Source organism: Ambystoma mexicanum, chromosome 14, assembly GCF_040938575.1.
Source record: "Ambystoma mexicanum isolate Mex_15411 chromosome 14, UKY_AmexF1_1, whole genome shotgun sequence".
NCBI lineage: Eukaryota > Metazoa > Chordata > Amphibia > Caudata > Ambystomatidae > Ambystoma > Ambystoma mexicanum.
The window spans coordinates 115,123,532-115,145,702 of NC_090940.1; the positions used below are offsets into that span (position 1 = coordinate 115,123,532).

The 22,171-nt window shown below is 46.6% G+C and overlaps 1 protein-coding gene across 1 annotated transcript in view; it reads left to right on the forward strand.

The window, feature by feature from the left end:
• Positions 1–22,171, forward strand: part of FNTB (farnesyltransferase, CAAX box, subunit beta) — a 501,476-nt gene that overhangs the window by 260,465 nt on the left and 218,840 nt on the right. The window contains exons 6-8 of the mRNA XM_069638668.1: positions 1,565–1,648; positions 13,565–13,651; positions 14,023–14,152. Coding sequence (XP_069494769.1) covers positions 1,565–1,648; positions 13,565–13,651; positions 14,023–14,152 — 301 coding nt within the window. The remainder of the gene's footprint in view (positions 1–1,564; positions 1,649–13,564; positions 13,652–14,022; positions 14,153–22,171) is intronic.

Sequence of the window (22,171 nt, forward strand, 5' to 3'; positions counted from 1 at the left end):
TTCAGGGGAGAAGCATTGTCTCTTTTGAGTTTTGGGCACAATGCCCCATTCTTCTTAGGGTTTGGACTCTTTAAGTTGGGAAATTAACTTGTGACCTGGTTCCATCATTTATTGCGGGCCATCTACTTGCCTGTTCTTCTGAATAAGTTATTTTAATGCATATTTGAACCGTGTTTGTCCATGAAATAATCGAATTGGAAATGTCAGTGGAAGAAAAAAAATGAATGTTATTTTCTCCCGCTGACATGTTTGTCAACCCGCTCCCTCCCACCCTCGTACTTAGCTGTTGTGTGCCCGCGACTCCTCCATCCCTCTGCAACGCTGGTTCTGTTCACCTATGTGCTGTGCATGGGAACAGACATGCAGGGTCCTTTTTTTCGCCCTATCGGGGCTTCCCTTGTTCACTATAATGGTAACTGTATGGTAGAATTGTTGAAAATCTTTGGCTGTATGTAATTTTGGTACAGCCGAAATTCGAACAATTCTACCATCCGGTTTTTCATTTTCGATCTTTCATACGGATACCTTGAACTGTGGTGAATATACATATTTGTATCTTAGAGTATTGTGCGTTAATACTACCTGTTGGATTGCATTTTCAATGTGTCCAAAGGCCTATAATAACTGTTTTATACTTCTTGTCTAAATTGAATTATTGCATGCCATACTTGGTGGACCCATTGAGGGTCCATCCCCACTCACTCACTTAACTGCTCTGTATTGCTACCTTGATTGGGATTTGGCTAACCTCTGAGTACCTATCCACCAGGCCATAATCTCGAAATCCATCATAACACTGGACCAACAAAATCTGTCAACAAGTCCCTCTGGGTATGAGATGAGGATAGTAGAATTGGCTTTTGTGTACTTTTTGAGGAAACTGAGGCAAAGGATGTCATTTTTAAACTGTTGCTGCCAGCAATTCTGAAGCACATGGCTGTCTGCTTGGGCATTGGCTGAAAACAAAAGGTAGGAAGAGGATGGGTTGAAGGCCTGAATCGACTGTCGTTCAAAGGAAAATGTGTGCGGTACATAAACTATAGGTATATTAAGTTAGGTACTCGTCTAAGAAAGCAGCCCCACCCCCCTTGGGATCATGCAGGAGGTTTTGTGTGCTCTTCAGTTGCATCACTGTTCCCTTCACTGTAGTGGCAATGTTTTCATCACAGTCACAAGTAGAATATGGAGACATACATTGCCATGCGGTTTGTCTCGCACTTAAATGTCTTGTTGGCAAGTGTCTTTTGCATTGAAATGCCCACATAAGCCGTAGGTAGCGTGGTGACGATGCAAGCGTAGCTTCTAAATCGAAGGTTTAATGGTGGTAGCCTTTTTATTCTCTGCAGAAGCCTGCTAGTAGCTCATGCTTTCTATCTGAAACTGATTTAGCAATTTTTCAGGGAGGCTTTTTTACTTAGTTATTTTTTTTCTCCATTTGCGCTTGTATTTTCTCTATGGATAACCGTTTAAAAGGAAATAAAATATTTGAATCTGTCTTATGTATGTGCTAAAAGTAATGTATTCACTTGAAACTAAATATAAATATTTCCTTCTGTTTTTCCAGAGAAAAGCTTTTGGAGTTCTTGTTTGCATTGAAACAACCAGATGGTTCCTTTCTCATGCACCTGGGCGGCGAAGTGGATGTCCGGTAATTTTCTTTCCATGCACACATTTAAAATTTCAGAGTGGTAGATTAATCTCATCCTTATATCTGAAATGTATTTCACGGTCCCAAAAGCCCATTTTTCTTCTGAAGGTTTATGCTTCGATGGTAATCGCCTTTCTGACACTGGTTTCAGGGTGCCACATTTAAAATTGTCCACATTTTTGTAAAACGTTTTTTATTATCAGAACTGTTTCAGATCAGCTGGCAATTTCCCAGGCTACACCGTGAAATATTGGTGGCCAGTCTTTTTATTTTCATTTTCCCCACATCACCTAAAGAACATGGCGGTCGAGGAGGAAGCGATTAGGCCAACCAAGAGTCAGGCTGCGAAGAACTAAGACCACAGACGGGTCCGTACATCAGACCGGCAGATCAAACGATCTATGTGAGGTGAACTGTAAACTTCAGTGTATCTTGCATGGGACTGTTGAGCGGCTGGTGTATAAAACCGGCAATCCCAATGCTTCAGATAATCCTAACAAAAGCCATATAACGGACTATACTTTTTAACAAGCCACCATAACCCAATGCCTGCGGACCTACAAACTCTAAAGTTGACTTTTCAGTGGGCTACCATTGCCAAATGCTGGCTGAACCATGGACAGAGAAGAGGTTGGGCTTAAAGCAGGTTATGTGCTTGCATACCTGTAAACCCAACCCATATTGAGAAAGAAGCCAGTGGTGGGCCCAGGCAACCAGCTGATGGAGAGAACCAATGGAGTGGGGAGGATGAAGGATAAAAAGGGAGGGATGGAGAGTGGAAAGAAGAGCAGGGAGGAGAGTAGAAGGAAGGAAGGAAGGAAGGAAGGGAGAGGAAGGATCGAGCATCAGGGTGCAGAGTACAGGAGCGTGCAAGGAAAGGACCAAGTGTAACATGGGTGTTTGGAAGGCACCTCACCTAGATTGCTCCCAGAGTGATAGTGGGAGAAAGGTTGTTTGCTCTTCGGGGGTGGGGGGAATCATGACCAGCCAGTCAGTTGTTAGACAGCAGGGGTTACTGATGTCTAGTGGCCATCCTGGGATTGAGGGATGCCAGAGCTGGGGAGGGAACAGCACAGGGGATACCAGAGAGGGATGGCCCTTACTGAGTCCCTTTTGAAATACTTCAATAGAAAACTTTGAACTGTCTTTGCAAATTCATGTGTTCTTGAGGCCATCTGTGACGACCACAAAATCCTTTTTATTTTTTTCTATTTTTTATTTAAATCATGGAGATGCACTATAAGGCAGTATGCTCTGGGAATAGGACGAAATGTCCAAATAAAAATTACCGACCCCACCAAAAGACCTAAAACACACACCACGAAAAGTTCTAACTACCAAACGTTTTACACTTTTTTGTGTTAGGTGTTTCGGTGGGGTTGGTATGGGGAGGGGGGTGTCCCCGCAACACCCCGCTCACTATAGTGAGCAGGGGTTGTGGGGGACACACCCCCTGCCAGAAAAGAAAAAGTCAGGGGCTGCAGGGGTGGAGGGGTCCCCTGCAACACCCCGCTCACTATACTATACAGTATAGCAGGTGGAAGACCCCCCCGCCCCCATCCGCAGCTCACCTGAGCAAAAGTTAAAAAGAAAAAAGAAAAGTAAAGGACCCTGCGGTGCCGGTTCCCGATCACAGAAGTGAAAGGGAACCGGCGCTGCAGGGACACAGCGCGTCTGAAGGAAAGGTAAGTAGGGGTGTGGGGTTCTGGTGGGGGTGTGAGGGTGTGTGTTTGAATCTGTGTGATTTGTAATGGAAATGTTTGCATGGGAAATGTACGAACATTTTGTATTGCGTACATTTCCGATGCAAACATTTCCGTCGCAGGTAATTTACCCATGGACAAATGACTTGGATCCATTCTCCGCCCCTCTTAACCACCTGCCAGTCTTTTTCCCAGCACATGACTGAACTGGACACTTCCCAGCTCACAGGGCGAATATTTTTCCCACTTTGCCTCACTTTGTAATTATTTTTTATAAAGCAGGTATTGTTCAGATTCTGCAATTGCCAGTTAATGTCTTCTGACAGCAGTGGCCCTATCTAGAACGTTTGGGGACTGAGAGCGTGAGAGAGCTTTGGTTGCTCTGTAATGTGCTGTTGCTCAAGTCATACACACAGGACTTCTTCTGCCACAAGAAGACACATTAGTAGGTAGACCACCTTTTCTTCTCCGTACCCTGCCACCGTTGACCCATTCCTATGTTATGCTGGCTGAGCAAGGGGACCCTTGCAGTGCTTACATTCTAGGCTCTGGAACTACTAGAACTTTGCCAGAGGATCTTTTTGAAGGTTCAAATACTGGCATTTGTGCGAAGGGTTCAACTGAGTGTTCTACAGAAGCTCCTCAGGTGGATCTTTTCCAGCATGTCCAAGGTACCACAAAAAGATCTATTTTGATCCCTCATGTGATAAGGATATTGTCTTGAAGGCCTTGTCTAGCAAATCACACTGTCACTTTTTCTCCATACCCGCTATTACTCAGAATATCTGAACCGATTCATCGATGTTAGTCTGTGGAGCCACATCTCTGAATATTCATGTTCATGATCTGCGGTCTAAGTTGACCATGCTCTGTATAACTACCTTCTAAAACTGATGGCAATTGCTCTGCCTCTCACATCTATCTTGGTGGCTTTCACAAACTCCTGAGCATCGTTGATTCTGCTGGATCTCACTTCTGCATTGTTCTACATAAAGGGACGAGAGTTGCTAAATGTCCCCACACACTTTGGCGGCTGGCAATAAAGATCTGCAACTGTCACTGAATCTCGGATTGACCCACCAGGTGACTCATCTAGTAGGCATTCAGAATTCAGAGTCTGACCTCCTCATCAGTGTCATTCACTGGAATCACAAGTGGGAGATATGTCCCCAACCTGACTAGGGGATTCAATGAGGTGTTAACTGCCTTGGCTCTTAAGATTTTTGAGCGTATGACTTTGGCAGATCTCCATCTAGTCTCTTGGGAATCCCTTTTCTTGGTGGCTCTCACCTTGGCACGACCATAAGCGAAATTTAAGTCCTTTTGGCTGACTGACCTTAATCATTCGTCCATACGGATTAAATGCTCTTGAGGCTCCATGCGTCCTTTCTGCATAAGATATAAGACGTACGGATCCTGCCAATTCCTGGACCCATTTGAAGCCACTCTGGAAAGGTGGCCTCTCAGGAAACGGATCGAAGCATAAGTGGGCACCTCTATGTATTTGTATCCCTGTATTCGTTGCCACTTTTTCATCGGATACTGAGAGGATCTACACTGGCTTGATGTTTGGATGCCCTTCCAATTCTTTCTAGAATGGATTGTAGCTTTCGTGACGTCCAAAAATGTTACCTATCGAAATAATCTCCCCAACAAGCAATGGTTGCAATGTTCCTATTCCTCTCTGTGGTCTTTCATTATGGAAGCTTTCAAAGTAAAAAAATAAAACACCTTCTAAAAGTCTAAAAGTCTCAATGTCATTGTGCGCTAAAGCTTCTTCCATAGAGTTTACTAGGCGTGTTACAAGCAACTTCATCTTTAGGGAGGAAACTGCTATCATTAACATCCTTCACTAAACTGTACACCGCGCATGTCAAACTTGAAAGTATGCCCAGTTTGGTCAGGTTTTTTTCTTAAAGTAAATGGAAGATATCCAACCTCTCTTACTGCTTTGGAAATCTCCACCATTATGGGGGAACGGGAAAAGGATATCCGCATGTGTAAAGTTTACTTATAGTGACAACTGTACTTTTACCTCAATGGCCACTTTCCTCAATATATGACCCACCTCCCCCCCCCCACCCCCCCGTTTTCCCTCACTGATCATAGCTGTTAATCCCATTTTAGGTGGATAGAAAATGACTAATGGGTGGCTACAGAGGGCCAAGTATAAACAGCGTGGCTACAGAGGGCCAAGTATAAACAGTGATGTGTACATGTGCATGGCTCTGTATCAGAAAAGGTTATTGCTGTGCAAAAATAGACTACCTTCTCTTGGACTGGGCATCCCACTATTAGGAAGGAAAGCAAATTATAGACTAGGCACCCAGCGGTCAGTAAGATGAGTAACATTTACATTACACCATAGCAAAGGAAGCATTGCTGGCTATTCATAGCATTCTCCCGATCTCTGAAAGCTACAGGGCAGCCATGTGCACAACCTATTTGCTCGCACCTTTTTGGCAAATTATGTCACTCCCTCCAAGTGTTTGTGAGCTTTGTAGTCTGTTGTTAAACTGGGGGATCTGAATTCTAAAGTCAAGGAAAGTTACTTTCATAGTGCATTCCAGTTTTCTTAGTCCTTTTTCTCCCACCAAGATTACCTAATTAATTCATGGGATATGACATAAAGCGGTTGCAACCACTGATCCCTCTTCCTACCCACCCTCTGACAGGTGCTTGTATCCATCCAGTCTGCCCTTGTTACACCCCACCAGTCTTGGTCTCGTAAGCACATGGTAACAAAAGGAAGCTGCAGCCAGCAGAGACATAATTTAAAGGTGGCAGCTCCTCCCCTGAAATTGGTCTTGAGACCCCTGGGTATACAAAAAAGTGAAGGCAGGCTGGGAGACTCTACCACTGAGAGCCTGGTCTCTGCAGCATATGAATCTGGGCCCAGCTTTCACCCCTGTCTCCAAATGCTCAGAAGTTAAACATTGCTGCACGGCTTGCACATTTCAGAAGTGTAATTGAAAAACTCACCCTTCACTGGGCATGCTCTTGGTGCTGCTCAGGCCTCCCTATCGGATCTGGCCTGGGAAGATGGGTTCTGGCAGTCATATTGTTCCACTGCTGCTTTTATATAACAATATGGAACATTTAGAGGTTGTTGTTGTTTTACATTTTATTATTGTTTCTTTTCTATTCTGGGTTTTCATTGCATCAAAGGACAGTAAAATATCATTGCAGGAAAATATTACTGCAGGAGTTGTTAAATTTAATTTGTGATAAAATCTGATTTTAACCAGATATAACATTATGCATGAAATGTACTGTAAAGAGAAATATGTATTCTCTGAAGATCTATATATATATATATATATATATATATATATATATATATATATATATTTCTGGAGGTTGTGGATCTGTTTAGATCACATCCTCTGCATAGTCTGACATCTAGTGGAAGTCGCAGCGTATTACAAGATTTGTTTTCGAAACTGGGCTTCGACAGGGCGTGTTTAGTAATACTATCCCTAGTGTTGCATGTACTGTACCCATAATCCTTCACGCGTCGAGGTCCCTCAGATTTCATTTCCGCCATTGAAGTCGGTCGCAAATGCAGAGTTCTCTCCAGGCTGATGCCTTTGATTAGCTAAAGTTGTACTTATAGAGTTTCTTTCTTTCCTTTGTTGTTCGTCTTGCCGCACGAACACTTGACTGTTCGACTGCTCGTGACGAACACCCTCATCGTCGACTGACTGACTGACCAGACGCGGCCTTCATGGGCCTCTTCGAGCTTCGACCATTACAGTAGGGAGAGACGGGGGAGGTTCTTCATACTGACCTCTGAAGAGAATGCTTATTCCATCATCCCCTTTCTTCTTTTCTCACCAATCTGCCCTTTTAAAATATAATGGACAAAACCCCATTTACATTTTGCCCCTCCTGCCACTGACAATTCCAGTGGAAGGACACGCACTGAGTGTGCAATCACTGTCTTCCGAGGGATCACTCCAGAAACGATTGTAAATCCTGTAAACTTTTTCGGCCGAAGACCCTAAAGGGTAGGCGGACCAAACACTGGGCCACTCAAGCCATGCAGACCGAGACATCCATCAACGTGACAGAAGACTCCAGCAAAGGCAGTATCGGCGTCAGTCGGAACCCCAGGTGCAGGCCCCAACTCCAAGAAGCTGGCCGGCGATACTGTGATGGAGAAGACACCACTACCGACTCTCTGACATGCGGTGTCCAGGGATGAAGCCTCGGGTTCTTCACTGTCCTCTGGGCCATCGCGAACGCTTTCGCCTCACGACAGTTCCCCAAAAGTGAAAGTCGGTTCGGACACCACACAAGGTGAGGCTGCTACCCGATAGTCTGCCTTGGGGTGGTTCTCAGCAGATGGATCTCATGGGGAGGGATCCCCTATGGGACTAGGGACGACTGTTCAGGAAGAACGCGGTATGCCCAAAGCATATCCCAGATTCTCTCCTCCTCCTCCTACCCTACACAGGGTTCCATAATCCCCAACACTTCCATGTACTCTGACCTCCCTAAAAAGTTCTGGGACGAGGAAGAGTAGGGACTACATATGTGATTTATATGCAGAAAATGGGACGAAGAAGAGCGCAGGTAACGCAGTGGAGGAAGAGAATAACCATACTGAGACAAGGAATGGCACAGAGCAATGCGGAGTGTCCCTCAGAACGACATGCCTAGACAACTTGAAACAAGTAAGTTCAACCCAATTATAAAAAGTGAAGGAGGACTTTACGAATTGTCAGACCATTCGTGGAGGAACTCGGCGGCTCAAAACGAGCTGGAGGAACAGGGATGCCGGGAGTGCAGAGACCGAGACACTTGGCCGCCGGCAGAGGCGTCCCCTGACAGATCTGCTGTGGTTGGACCAAAGGAGGAGGCTTGGACCAGGGCAGCCAAACGACTGGGAGAGCCGGCGTGCACGCAGAGCTGGTAACGTGCAGCCCAAGAGCAGGGGAATGCTGCTAGGCCGTTGCGGCCCCTGAAGAGACTGTGAGAATCCAGAGCAGGGAGAAGTCCATGATAAACCGTAGGTTGTTGGTAAGAAGCCTGAAGACGTCCGGGTGGGCAAGACAGTTGGTGGGAACCCGGAAGGGCAGAAAAGTCACAAAGAACGGGTCTGGGACCCACACCTAAGAACAAACTGCCTTCAAAGTCATCTTCATAGTCACAGTACCTGGCAGGATAGTGAGCCAGGTTTGCAGCATCAAGAAAAGAGAAGGGAATCTCATGGGTCTGGGACCTTTACCCTTTTATGAAGTGTAACCCAAGTCATCTTCAAAGTCACTGTACCTGGCAAGGTAGTGAATCAGATGGGCTGTGAAACTAAAACTAATTAAGGCCAGGGGATGGGTGTCATTCCCCCTGGTATGTGTGGAACATTGTGATAAAGGCCAAGGGAAGGGAGTCATTCTCTTGGCATCGCGAGAAGCCTAAGGAAGGCCAAGGGAAGAGAGTGATTCCCGCTGGTATTGTGAACATTGTGCAAAGCCTGATAAAGGTCAAGGGAAGGGAGTCGTTCTCTTGACATAAAGGTTTGGAAGTTGGAACATTACTTTATTTGTGAACGGAGACTTTTGAATACAGAACTCTGTGCAATACTTTTGAAAGGAACTGCAACCTGGGGAAGGGAGTCATTCCCTGAGGAAATAGTCCCTCCACACCACTGGCATGATAGTCCGCTCTATGGAAGATCATCTCCATTCTTCAGCATTAAGAAGACTTCCCAACCTTTTAGTTTAGTTAGAAGTGTAAGGGAAGTAAATGGGTTTTGACACAGATGGTTGGACTTTTAGTTACGGGTGTTCTGACATATCCTTAGTATAGAGTTGGGGCAGGGAAACCCCTCTTGGTAATAGGGCATGGTAAGGGTATTCCTTTTTATTTTCTTACGAATAAAGGTATTTAGCAACAATCATGCCACCTGTGTGCCAGCCTCCTCCTTCCACTCCCTTACAGAATCCAGATTACGAAAGGGTCCCTGGGGAACGCACTATGGATGAATTGGTCAGGGATATTTGTTCACACTTTTCCACCGACCCCACAAAGTGATCAACAAAATGCACCAGGAAGATCTAATGAGGATTTTAACAGCACCAATGTGATTACGTCCAGTGTGGTACTCTCACCTTCACATGTCGCTGTGTACCCCAAAGAAGTTAATTCCCACTCTCAACCGGTGTCAAATTCTACACCCACAACCTCATACAAACAACTTAGAAGCTTAGCGCCTGAGGTCCTAGAATTCAAATACCTCGATGTACCTGACATATACATGGAGATTTTGAGGGAAACACACAAGCCTAATGCTAGACACTGCTACTTCAAAAAGTGGAAATGTTTTGTCGTATCGTGTAGAAATTCTATCATAAATCCAATTTATTGATCACCATCACATATTTTGCATTATCTGGTGCATTTAGTGTATTCAGGGCTGGTCTTTAATTCATACACAACATCTCAGAACAGGGCTTCCTGGTGAGAAATTCCAGAAAGTCTTCATGTAAGGAGTACAACATTTACATCCTCTAGGTGCTAACCTCCCGCCAGGTTAGGATTTAAATGTGGTACTAAGCAAGCTCATGGGTCCTCCTTTTGAGCCAATGCACAAAGCATCCCTTAAAGACCTCACCGATAAGGTGGCCTTTCTTATAGCCATGACTTTGTAGAATCAGCTAGCTTCAAGCTTTATCTGTAACCAAGCCCGTTGTAACAGTACATAAAAACAAGGTTGTCTTAAGAACGCTCTCAGGTTTTTCTTCAAAATACATTTCTCAATTTCATGTAAACCAATTGTTACAAATCTTCGGATGTCGTCACTTCTCCCTGTGGGAGAGCCCCTTCCCTTGTTGCCAGGGTGATGCAGCCACACTCCAATAGTCTCCCCAGGGGTGGTGCATAGCGGGGGGGGGGATCACATGGGGAGGGATGACTCCTATGGGATTAGGGAAGACTCCTGAGAGAGAATGCTGCATGTTCCCCTTATACCTATCCCCCAAGTCATCCATGTACCCTCCTTCAATTCCACTTATCCCTCACGTCCATATACCTATGTAAGGTAGATGACATCGGAACCTTCGATGGTATGGAGAAGAGGAAGAGGAACGATTATCTAGGTTGTTATCTGAGACTGAGACGAAGAACAGCCATAACCTAGAAAGGAGTGAAAGACCCAATACTCAGACGAGAAAGAGGCATGCAGCAAAATGTATTACTCCGCTCAACCAGGGTGAGCGGGCTAGGTGGAGGTATTGGCAGAATAAAAAGGGAAGAAGGACTCAGTGTGGCATTCAGCCTTCCCTCGAGGCACTAGAAGCACGGCTGCAGTGCGGAATCCGGAGAAGAGAACTAGTATGCGAGGCGAGCCGGAGAAGCCTCAGTGCATTGTGCAGCAAGGAAGAAGGACCGTTTGGCTGGCAAGAAACAAACGGCCGAGCATCAACGAAGAACTGGTCCTGCGGGGTCCCCTCCGGAGAGGCACGCCCACAGGTCACAGCTACCAAGATGCTATAGCTGGAGTAGACGACGCATAAAGCTGCGAAATGACGAGATTGGTAGTCCAAAGGGAAGCTCCTGAGAGGAACAGGTTTACAGGGGCTGGCTGGTTCGGACCAAAGAGGGCCTGGGGCCCCAACATAGAAGGGTGGAGGTACCGTGAAGAAGTAAGGCACGAAAGAAAGTGGAGAGAGACAGCATGCCACTAAGTGCCTGTGGAATAAGGGTCTGGGACACAACCCGATACAGAAAAGTGGAAACCTATATTGAGGCATTGGGTAGTACCTGGCAGACGAGTAAACCAAGTCTACCTTGGAAACCACTCATGGCAGAAGAGCGATCCTGGGACTCGCACCAATTAAAGAGAACTGTAACTTGATGAAAGGTTCGTACAGTGCTTAGCAGGTTAGTACCAGGCCTGTATGACCCACTACAGCTTGGAAAGGGAATTCAGGCTATTCTTCTTCATCGCAGTACCTGGTGAGAGGGAACCAGGTCTGCCCACAAGGATCAGGTAACCACTACATCTTGGGAAGCATCCAGGCTGTTGTTCTTCAGCGCAGTATATGGCGAAAGGAAGCCAAAGCTCCAAGGAACTACTTTGTGAGCCCGATAGAGGCTGGGGAGAGCGAGACACTTTCCCAACATCCAAGGATTGGCTGAAACCAAATTTGGAAAAACACACTAAGAGGAGAACTGCCTTTTGTCCAGGGGAATGGGATTCGCCCCCCTGGACCAAAAAAACATTTCCTTGAATTTAGTTATCTTGGTGTGTAACGGACAGGTTCAGGATTTTTACACTGGACATTGGGGCTTTTACTTTGGGCATTTTGACACTAGTTATTTCATTTGAGGCAGGGAACCCCACTTCGAGTAAGGGTGAGATAGGGGTTTCTTTTCCTTTTTGTCCTTGAATAAAGGTTTATAGCAAACACGATGACCCCTTGGTGTCAGAGTCTTACTTCTGCACCCTTACACAATCCATTGAATTACCAGCGTTCTTTCAGAAGCCTCCGAATTCCAGAGAAAGGGCTCTTCGTACATTCGATGTATGTAGGGCAGTCATGTATTACCTTAATAAAACAAAACCATTAAGGAAAGCAGATCAGCTCTTCGTTTCTCTGGAGGCTGGAAGAGAAGGGGACCATGTCTCTAAGGCTACCATCACCAAGTGGACTGTTGGGTGCATCCAACAGTGTTACAGCCTATCAAACAAAACACTTCCCTTTACACCTAGGGCACACTCTACACATAGCATTAGCACTACCCTAGCTTTCATTGGAAATGTAACATTAAAAGCTATCTGTACATGGAGTTCAGTTCACACTGTTGACGCACACAGGCCAGAAGTGAATCACAAGTGGGACAAGCAGTGTTAAATCATTTGTTTCTGTTCCTTCAGTCTACCCCCACCGTCATCCGGTGCTGCTCGCTAGTCTATGCAAAGCATGTGATTCAGAGCAGATCCAAAAGTCTCAGAAGACCAACATTGCCTTCCAGCAATCTTCTTTCGGGTGGTTGTATCTGCTTAGCCCATGCGTCCACCCATCCTCCCCACTCTGGGAGTTGAAGGTATCACCAGCATGTTTCAGAACACTATCCACCTTTTTTCAGCACACTCAGTTCTACTATATATGTCATGCATCCTCAGGTTGAAAATAAAATGCCAATCTGAAGATCATGACGTGTGAAGGATCTTGGGTGCTGTACACGCCACAGTAGGGATAGTATTACCGGGAACACCCCGGTCGATGTCCTATTTTCGTCTAAGAAAAGAAATAAGGAGATATGCCCAAGCCGACCCTGACGGTAACTGGCTGCCACCCAAATTAAGAGCCAGAGCAAAGCGAGGGTCCCTTAACGAGGGCAGTGGCACCATTACCGACAGTCACCCCCACCACCTTGGGGCATATCGCCATTAGCACCCAATGGTGCCTCCTTTTTTTTTATTTGGAAAATAAAACGTAACTTGCCTGCCCGGCTCTGTGCAATGCTGGTGTCCCGGAAGTCCGTTTTCACTGTTGATGATTGGGACGTCATCAGTATGAAAACAGACTTCAGGGAAAGCAGCACACTGCGCCACCAAAGTATACGTTTTTTTTTTTTTTACACAAAAAAACGACACGATTGGGCACCCATGTAGAAAACTATACAGGTGCTAAAGTGAAGGGCGAGCAGGAAAGAGAACGGGGTACCGGCTTCCAAGGCTGCTCGTACTGCGGGCTTGTACCATACAGAACAGCCCATGTTCCGAGCATACTGACTGGCTAGCGACCCCAATCGGGGTGCTAATGTAATGCTCTGCAATAATCACTAGATGTCGGCCTGTGCAAAGCATGTGAAAAAAGATTACTGGAAGGTAATGTTTGTTGTATATACAAACACTAGTACTACTACACTCATGCCCGATTTGCAGAGTACTTTGCGTTCACCTTTAGCTTCTGTCTTCCACTCCCCCTCGCAAGGTTGTAATATGGAAATACCTTGAAAGTGACTGCAAGGATTTGTTCATTTCTTTAATTGGCACTGCATATATTCCAGAATAGTACCGGAAAAAATGTGTAGCTGCATGTGCCTATTGTGTTCCAATGTCATAACTCCAACCTGTAAACTGAAACAGTTGGAATAGATTAAACATCTTAGTCTACTGACTAGTCAGCTTATAAAAAGATGCAGGTATTTGTGACCATTTCTTTGCATTGTTGGTAAATTGCTGATTTTGTTTTATACCTAGGAGCGCTTATTGTGCTGCATCAGTAGCTTCGTTAACAAACATAATAGCGCCAACATTATTTGAAGGCACAGCCGAGTGGATTGTGAGGTGAGAAAGGTGCATATTTTTATCTGGGATCAAGAGTATGTTTGGGTCTAAAACAATCACGTGTTCATCATTGTATTGACTCTAAAAGCCTTCTGGACTAAGCATTCTGGACTAACCCTTTCTATACTTCTTGTTTTAAGTCACCCTTCAGTTTGGGGCATTTATAAAAGCCATATGCTTCTGTTTTGAATGTTACTTCTTGTATTAGTTGTAGTAATGTGACTTGCAAGCTATTGCCTTTCTTTTGAGGCCTCCACCTAGAATGTGGTAACTTTGCAATGGTATGATGTTTACATTGTGTTCATCCAGTCTGCTTGTAATGTAGCACGCAAATGGTAATGCTGATATATTTCTGGTCTCTCTCATAAAAGGTGCCAGAACTGGGAGGGTGGAATTGGAGGTGTCCCAGGGATGGAAGGCCATGGTGGTTACACTTTCTGTGGATTTGCAGCACTGGTCATCCTGAAAAAAGAGCGATTGTTAGATCTAAAATGTTTGCTGGTAGGTGCCTTGGTACAACACCGCCTTTTTGTTTTGTATTGATCCATGCTTCATCACTTTTGTTTCAGAAATGAAAGGTCTCTTCACAGGAAGGCTTCAAAATGTGCTTCTATAACAAATAATACCATGTACAGTTGAAAACTAAGTTTCAAGAGTGGGGTTGTGTCAGTGGAATAGTATATGAAACTATTGAAGGATAGCTATACCATCAACGATGGGGAAACGAGTTGACTGTATACATTACTGGCACTCTCAGGTTATTGGGAATGTAATGAAGGTGCTAATTCAGCACCAGACAGGGGGGGAATGGGGGGGGGACCACCTACCAATTGAGAGAATATGCGGGATGCGCTGAGACACCTTCTAGGGGGGATCAACGGGGCTCTGGGAGCTGTAGTCAGCCTTCAAATCAGGCCTGCAATGGAATAAGGGGTTGGGGGATACCTTTTATGATATCGGCACAAGGAACGTTTATGCACAAGTACGAGAAAGGGGAAACCCCAGGTAAACTCACTCAGTGGGGTGGCCTCAGATTGGGCTTCACCCGAAGGCCCGCTTCAAAAACATGACCCGTGCCCCACAGTTTAGGGAAGGGGGGAAGCTCAACTCAAGCTGCACATCTCCAGCAGACCATAGTTGCTGAGACAGCACTAGGTGATGTAATCAAGGTCGGAGAGCCAGTCCCACGGCTGCTTGTGGGAGCTGGGGAAGTCGATGTAATCCAGTGGAACACTCACACAGTCTTAATTGCCGTTTGGCCAGCGGGTATGAGAATGGGGAGGTGGAGTGGAGTCGCGTTCCTTGAAGAACCAATCAGACGATAAGTTCTGGTATCCCTGGGAAGTAACTAGCCCTCATAGTGTCCACTACAGTGTTTGTGCAGGTTGCTATCTTTCAGGTGCCATCTGAATGTCTCCCTTCCCACTAGTTCAGGGTATTTCGGGTTCCTTCTGTAATGGCAGATGAATAAAGGACCGGAGGTCAGCACAAATATTTGTTACTAAATGCCAACTGTTCGCTGGAGGAGTAGAAGGCAATGTGGCGCCCGTGAAAAACCAGAGGGTGTTTCACAGCCTAGTGCCCGGGGATCCTGTACTCGTGTGGCCAGGGAAAGGCCATCGCTTTTGGATACCTACCCTGGGGGTGGCCAAGCGAGGGATGATCACCTGGGTGGGGGATCCTGGGGGAGTGGAGGTGACGCACTTGATGGTGAGACATGGTATCCCCCTTTTTCCTTAACCAATCTAAGCCCTATACCTTCTTATTTCATGGGAAACTACAGCTCCCATAATTCTTCCCATTTCACATTGACAACATCTGGCTGTGTTTAGTCTGGTACTCAAATCTAGCTGTGTTTAGTCTTGTACTCAAATCTAGCTGTGTTTAGTCTTGTACTCAATTGCACTGTTAGGCGTAGGCCTGTCTCCCACTATACAGCACTCTCAAATCCAACTCTGTTTAGTCTTGTACTCAAATCTAACTTTGTTCAGTCTTGTACTCAATTGCACTGTTAGGCATAGGCCTCTCTCCCACTATACATGACACTCAAAACTAGCTGTGTTAGGCAGGAGTGGCCAGGGTGAAGGATAGAGCAATTACTCTACCCTCGAACCCTTTCAACCTAACAAAATAACCTACTCTGTGATAATACTGTAATTGCTACCCTGCTCCACATTGACATAGCTTGTAATTGCTAGCCTGCGTCACACACCAATGAATTAGTTGAGATTAACTTGTTTCACATCTAGATGAGTCCACACGGTGATAGTATTGTAATTACTTGCGTGCTTCAGACTGTGATAGTATTACAATTGGTAGCCTGCTCAACATTACCATAGTCTGTAATAACAAGCCTGCGTCGCACACTGGGGAATATGTTGAGATTAACTTGATTCACATCTAGAGGGGTCCACACTGCGATAGTATTTTGATTGCTAGCCTGCTTCACACTGTGATAGTACTGTGATTGCTAGCCTGCTCTACACTGACATAGTATTGTAATTGCTAGTCTGCGTCACACACTAGTGAACTGGTTGAGGTCAACTAGATTCATACCTAGAAGGGTCCACACTGTTATGGTATTGTAGCTACTTGCCTGCGCCGCACACTAGTGAATTAGTTGAGTCTAACTCATTTCACATCTAGAAGGGTCCACACTGTGATAGTACTGTGAGTGCTAGCCTGCTCCACACCGTGAGAGTACTACAATTGCTAGTCTTAGGTCCCAGCGCCGAAATCCTGCAGGAGCAGTCGAATAGCCCACCAGATCCTCCAAACTGGTTCACGCAACAGTCAGTTGAATAACTACGGAGTTGACCAGACCGCGGGAAAAGGGTAAGTGGATAAAATGACAAACGGTCAGGATTTCTCCAGTCTCCTTCAAATCTTAGAACTCAGGAAAACCTGCAAATAACACATTATTAATTTAGCATTCAATAAATACACCTGCTCTTGAGAAGTTATATGGTGTTCTGCATAAAACTTACTAGTTACCAGATTGTCTCTGCTTCCTGCCTAGAGACTTCGAAAAGAATTGTGAAAGTTCTTGTTTAGCTGCTACCATGCAATATGTCCTAAACTGCTTTGCTCTCTGTTGCTGCTTAATATTTTCCTACTGTAGGTTACTCACTGGAAACCTATATTAGTATATATTTATTCTAATTACTCTTCTCTTCTTGGCTTGCACAGCTCTCAGATTAGAGTTCTCAATGCTGTCTTTAGAGTTCAAACCATTGTTAAGGCTTTAAAAGTGACTAGGACATGTGGTGCTATGCTTTGCACACTTTAACTCCTTCTGACTGGTATTTACTTTCCAGTAGATGAAAACACATAGCTGGCCAAACTTCTTTTGACTTCCTTTAATGTGCTTAGATAATGTTACTTTGCCACGCAATACTGTTTACTTTGCACACCACTCACGTGCTACAGAAAGTTCTGTCTGTATCACTTTAAAACGTCAAATGGATTCAAACGCGCCTGCGTGCTTATCTGCTTTTGACACGCCGTTTCAGAAAGTACATAAGACAGTTTACTGTATTCCACGCACTTGACTCACTCCTTTGATCCTCGTCACTGCGCCACTTAGCTGAACTGAATTCATACGACACAGCTCCTTCAACTTCCTCATGCACGCTAATGTATGCCGCTTTGTCCTTTCCTGGAACGTGAGGGAATTCACGACACACACGAAACAGTTGCCTTAATATTGCAATGTTGTTTTACACACGCAAGCAGCATTACAAATAAACATTTGCTTCAGGTGCTGGCACGTGTACACTTGCAATTTACAGCTGAAGGTTCAATTATTTACATTTCAAAACAACTAAAACTGGAATAACGTCTTTTATAGATTGCAGACTAAGACTTCTGATTTCCTTTAGCTTAAGTATTAAACAACACTGTACATGCAGCTTCAAATCAGTTCCTTAGATTAAAAAAAAGAAATTCTTGAGCACACTTTGATTTCACTTCAGTTTAGTCACGTATCTGAATTAAATCTCTGGCTCTTTCAGGTGAACTTGTTCAAGGATGTGTGTCTTCTTTTCTCTGGTTACTATAGTTTTCTCTGGAGCTTTGGAGCACTGTGACCACTCCAATGCAGATCTTGAATGAAAGGCAGTTTGGTTCCAAACTACATCACAATAGTCCTCTGGCCAATCACTGCTGAGCAGGAAATTCTCAATTTTGGACTCGGACAATAGTAGCTGGCTGATATGATGGTTTGATTAAGGAAAAGACAATTGTAATCGCAACCAGTAACACTCTCCCTAGCAGCAACAACTACTAATGCCATCTAGAAATACCTAAACTATAGCCTTCTGTTACCCAGGGACCTGACAGCTAGCCTGCTCAACATTACCATAGTCTGTAATAACAAGCCTGCATCGCACACTGGGAAATCTGTTGAGATTAACTTGATTCACATCTAGAGGGGTCCACACTGTGATGGTACTGCGATTGCTAGCCTGCTTCACACTGTGCTAGCATTAGAAGGGTCCACACTGCGATAGTATTGTGATTGCTAGCCTGCTCCACACTGTGATAGTGCTGTGATTGCTAGCCTGCTCCACATTGATAGTGCTGTAACTACTAGCCTGCTACATACTCCTATAGCATTGTAGTTGCTAGCCTGCGTCACACACTAGTTACCCGGGTAACGGAGTTTGAGATTAACTTGATTCACATCTAAGGTGCCTCAATCTCTAGGAATGTTATCATACCTACCTTAAACCTAGACGTCCCATACTCTACCTCCCACTATCTGAAGCCTAAGCCTCTCCCGCTGTTCAGACGCCTCAGATCTGGGTGTTGTATTACTGCCCTCTAAAACCTAAACCTTCCTCTAGTTTCCAGGGGGCTTGAAATTAGCTATTCGAACTACTACCTGTGACGGGCCTCTCTCACCGTCCTCGTCCCAATTGAGGCGTTAAGCACTGCGTGCCATTCTCTATCATCAACATCAGTGAAACCTAAGTCCCACTTTCCTGCCACCAATACCCCTGAGAACCCATCGCAACCTTAACTGAGTCCTAGACCACCTGACAGCCGAACGCCCAGCACTCCTCAAAACCCCCGGACAGTGCACCTGTAGGAAACGCACCTGACCCACCGACGGGAAGAACAGACGGAACCTGAGAGCATCCAAGCATATCAAGATTAGAGGAAACATCAATACTGTCCTAGCACAAGACAACACGGAGGACCAATTGCCCTGTTATCCCTGCACCAAGAACCAAAATGCCCCACGCAGAAATGGACGCCGAGAAAGAGAGCAAGATCATGCAACAATGGACACGGATACACAAATCCATCTGCCCCCAGTAGAAGCGGCCTCAAATGCAGGAAAAACCCCACCTAACACTGTTATCACCAGAACAAACTACGTAAGAGAAAAATCCTTATCTTACACTGTACCTCGCAACAACCACGGAGCCTCGATATCTCTGCGACACCGACATCTTGAGATGACAAGCAAAGAATCCCCCAAACACCCGGAAAAAAGACGGGAGCACCCAATAAGAGAGTGGGATGACTCCAACCCCTTACCCCATGCATCACAAGAACAGAAGGGCACCATCGATACCCACAACCAACAAGAGAAGACGACGAAGCCCTAGTAACCAACAACCCAACCAATAACCTAACAGACCGATTCAACGAAGAAGCCATCGCTGATCTTCAACCAATCAGCATTACTGGAGAAGCCCCACGTTTGAACAGCCATGCTGTCAATCTAGTTGACCGCTTCAATGAAGATGCAGCCGTCGCTGATCTTCATCCAATCAACATCAATACAGAAGCACCCCGACTGAACAACTACAAACCAAAACAAGGAACAACCACTAAACAAAGCCACACCAAACAAAATCCACTGTAATTTAATCAACGCAAGGTCAATGTCCAAAGATTCACCCTCAAGAACTGCCTGAAAACTTCAAATGCGTCCGAGCAAACAGAAAAACCAAAGAGGGGGGGGGCTGGCAATCCTCCACGAGGAACACCTGGCTATCAAACTGGAAGACCTATTAAACATTGATAAACGCAAATCCTTAATACTACACCTACCAGTAAACCCCAAAACGAATGTGAAATTCATACTGATATACAGACCACCAACCTACGATGCAACCTTCGTAGACGCCTTCACGGAAGCAATCACCATCTTAGCCATCAAGCATAATCATCTGATCATCTGGTTCGATGAAGAAACCACAACCACACAAAAATCTTTAACCGCCCAACTAGCAGCAATGAATCTACAACAACTAGTCAAAGGAGCAACCCACTCGGCAGGGCATACACTTGACGCAGTCTTCGCCAATAAAGAACTCATTACCACAGCACCCCCAATTCAAATACTCTGCAGCAACCACCTCATCATTCCCTTCATAATCACAATGACCACTCCAATAAACAAGCAACACGACAAACCACCGATCACCATGAAAAGAAACTGGAGAAACATCAAAAACTCCAACCTGGAGGCCACCAGGGGGCGCAGGCAAGATGGCTGCCTGAGCTACGTGCTCCGTACCCAGCCCCGGGTAAATTGCGGCGACCAGATAGAAAAAGGACCCCATTTGGCACACAACCCCCAGTTAATGTCGTGGGACCCCGCGGCCCTCCACTGGGTCCAACCCCAGAGTTTCAACGACGCTCCGGTGCTGAGTTCGGCAGCCCGAGGATTCACACAGCCCCTCCCCCACGGCCTCGAACGACGCAAGGAAGCTATTGAAGCCGGGCCTCGAGCGGGCCCCAGGGGACTTGCTGCGGCAACAGGGGCTGAGCCGGGCGAGGAGGGGGCTGTGACAGAGAGGCTCGAGGAGAGGGGCGGACGGCTTGGTGGACACGGGAACCCCGAGCCCAGGATTCCCGAGCGGGCCCCGCGGGACCGCGATTGCGGCTGTGCGGCACCATGAGTCGGAGACTCTACGCTCCCACCCGCCTCGCTGGCCTACTGGTTGCGGTGTGTAGCCCACCACTGTGTGGCGCCGGCCCTGTCTTTCCCTCCGGGCTGAGAGGAGCGCCGGGGGGCCTTCGCGGGGGCGCGCCCCCCCCCCGCACCCTCACCCCCTGCAACAAATCTTACAAGGCGACACCTGGGGTGCCGAGCGGGGACTCCCGCCACCGTGGGTGTGCCCCTTGGGACCGAGGCAGTGCAGCCTCATTAGACAAGTGTCCATCCCTGGCCCATGAGAGGCCCACGTGGGGGCCAGCGCTGAGTGGAGTGCACCTTGCTCTTGTCTCCAGGCACATAGGAGTGGCGCGCGCCCCCCACTCCCTCTCTGCTGTGACCTCTGCGGGGGGGCAGCTGGAGCATCGCACGTGGATACCCCACCATTGCTGGAGGGCTGGAGGCACTCCTCCACATAACTATCCCCGGATCCTTAAGGAGGTGGTGACAGCAAGGTGAAGTGGGCTAAGGAGGCCCTCCCCCAGTCCGGGCCGTCGCTGGAGCGCGCCCTCGATATAACTGACTGGGAGACACAGGAGGCCACGTGCAACAGGTGAGGGGCCCCCTGAGTCAATATCTCTATAGCCACCCCTCAGGACTTTGCCCCCTGGAGGAGTACCTCTCAAATAGACTTGACCACATGGTGTATCGTGGGGCCATTATCCACGCCTGACCCTTGGTCCACCCAGGGGTGCGGAGCCGTACCGCCAACTCTATGAATCCAAAGCCCCACTGTTGAAGAAGCTAGAGGTCATCGTCACAGGAGCACCTGTCCGCTCCGGCCAGATCCGACTCATCCCTGGTACCAATAACTACAAATGACACGCCTCTGGCCTCCTCGCGCCCTCGCGGGCCCCAACACAGCCACGGGCTGAGCAGCTGGCGCCTAGGAAAGCCCACTAGACCTAGCGCCCCATGAGCTGGAAAGAGACACTTACTAAATACCAATTTGTGGCCAACGAGGACAACATGGCGGCTGGGGGCCTATCCACCCCGCCTCCCGATATTGGGGGCCATCCAGAACAACATTCAGATGATCTTGGAAGAGATCCGCGGGATGAGGACCGATATGGGTGCCAAGCTGGCCGACCTCACAACCAAAGTCACCACCCTAGAGGATCGAATGGAGGGAGTCGAAAACAACCAGCTCTCCACAACACTCCTGGAGACCCAAATGGAAGCCAGATTCCAAGAGATGCAACGGCGCGAAGAACAACTTCGGCTCAAGGTGGACAACATGGAAAACATTGAGAGGAGAAACAACCTGCAAATTTTTGGACTAGCAGAAGCCGAGGGTGAAAGCACTCAAGGCCTGGAGGGCAAGGTACATGACATCATAAGGATTGTTATGGGGGCGGAGGCCGATGGCGAGATCAAATTTGACAGTGTCCACCGCGGAGGGGGCAGGGGCCCGCGCTCTGTGCTGGCTCGACTACACTATTACAAAGACAAAGCCAAGATCTTAGAGAAGGCGAGGAACCTCGGCAACATTTAATATGGAGAATCCAAGGTGGCCATTTTTCAGGACCTTTCGGCCCTTACCCTGCTAATGAGAAAGAAATGTG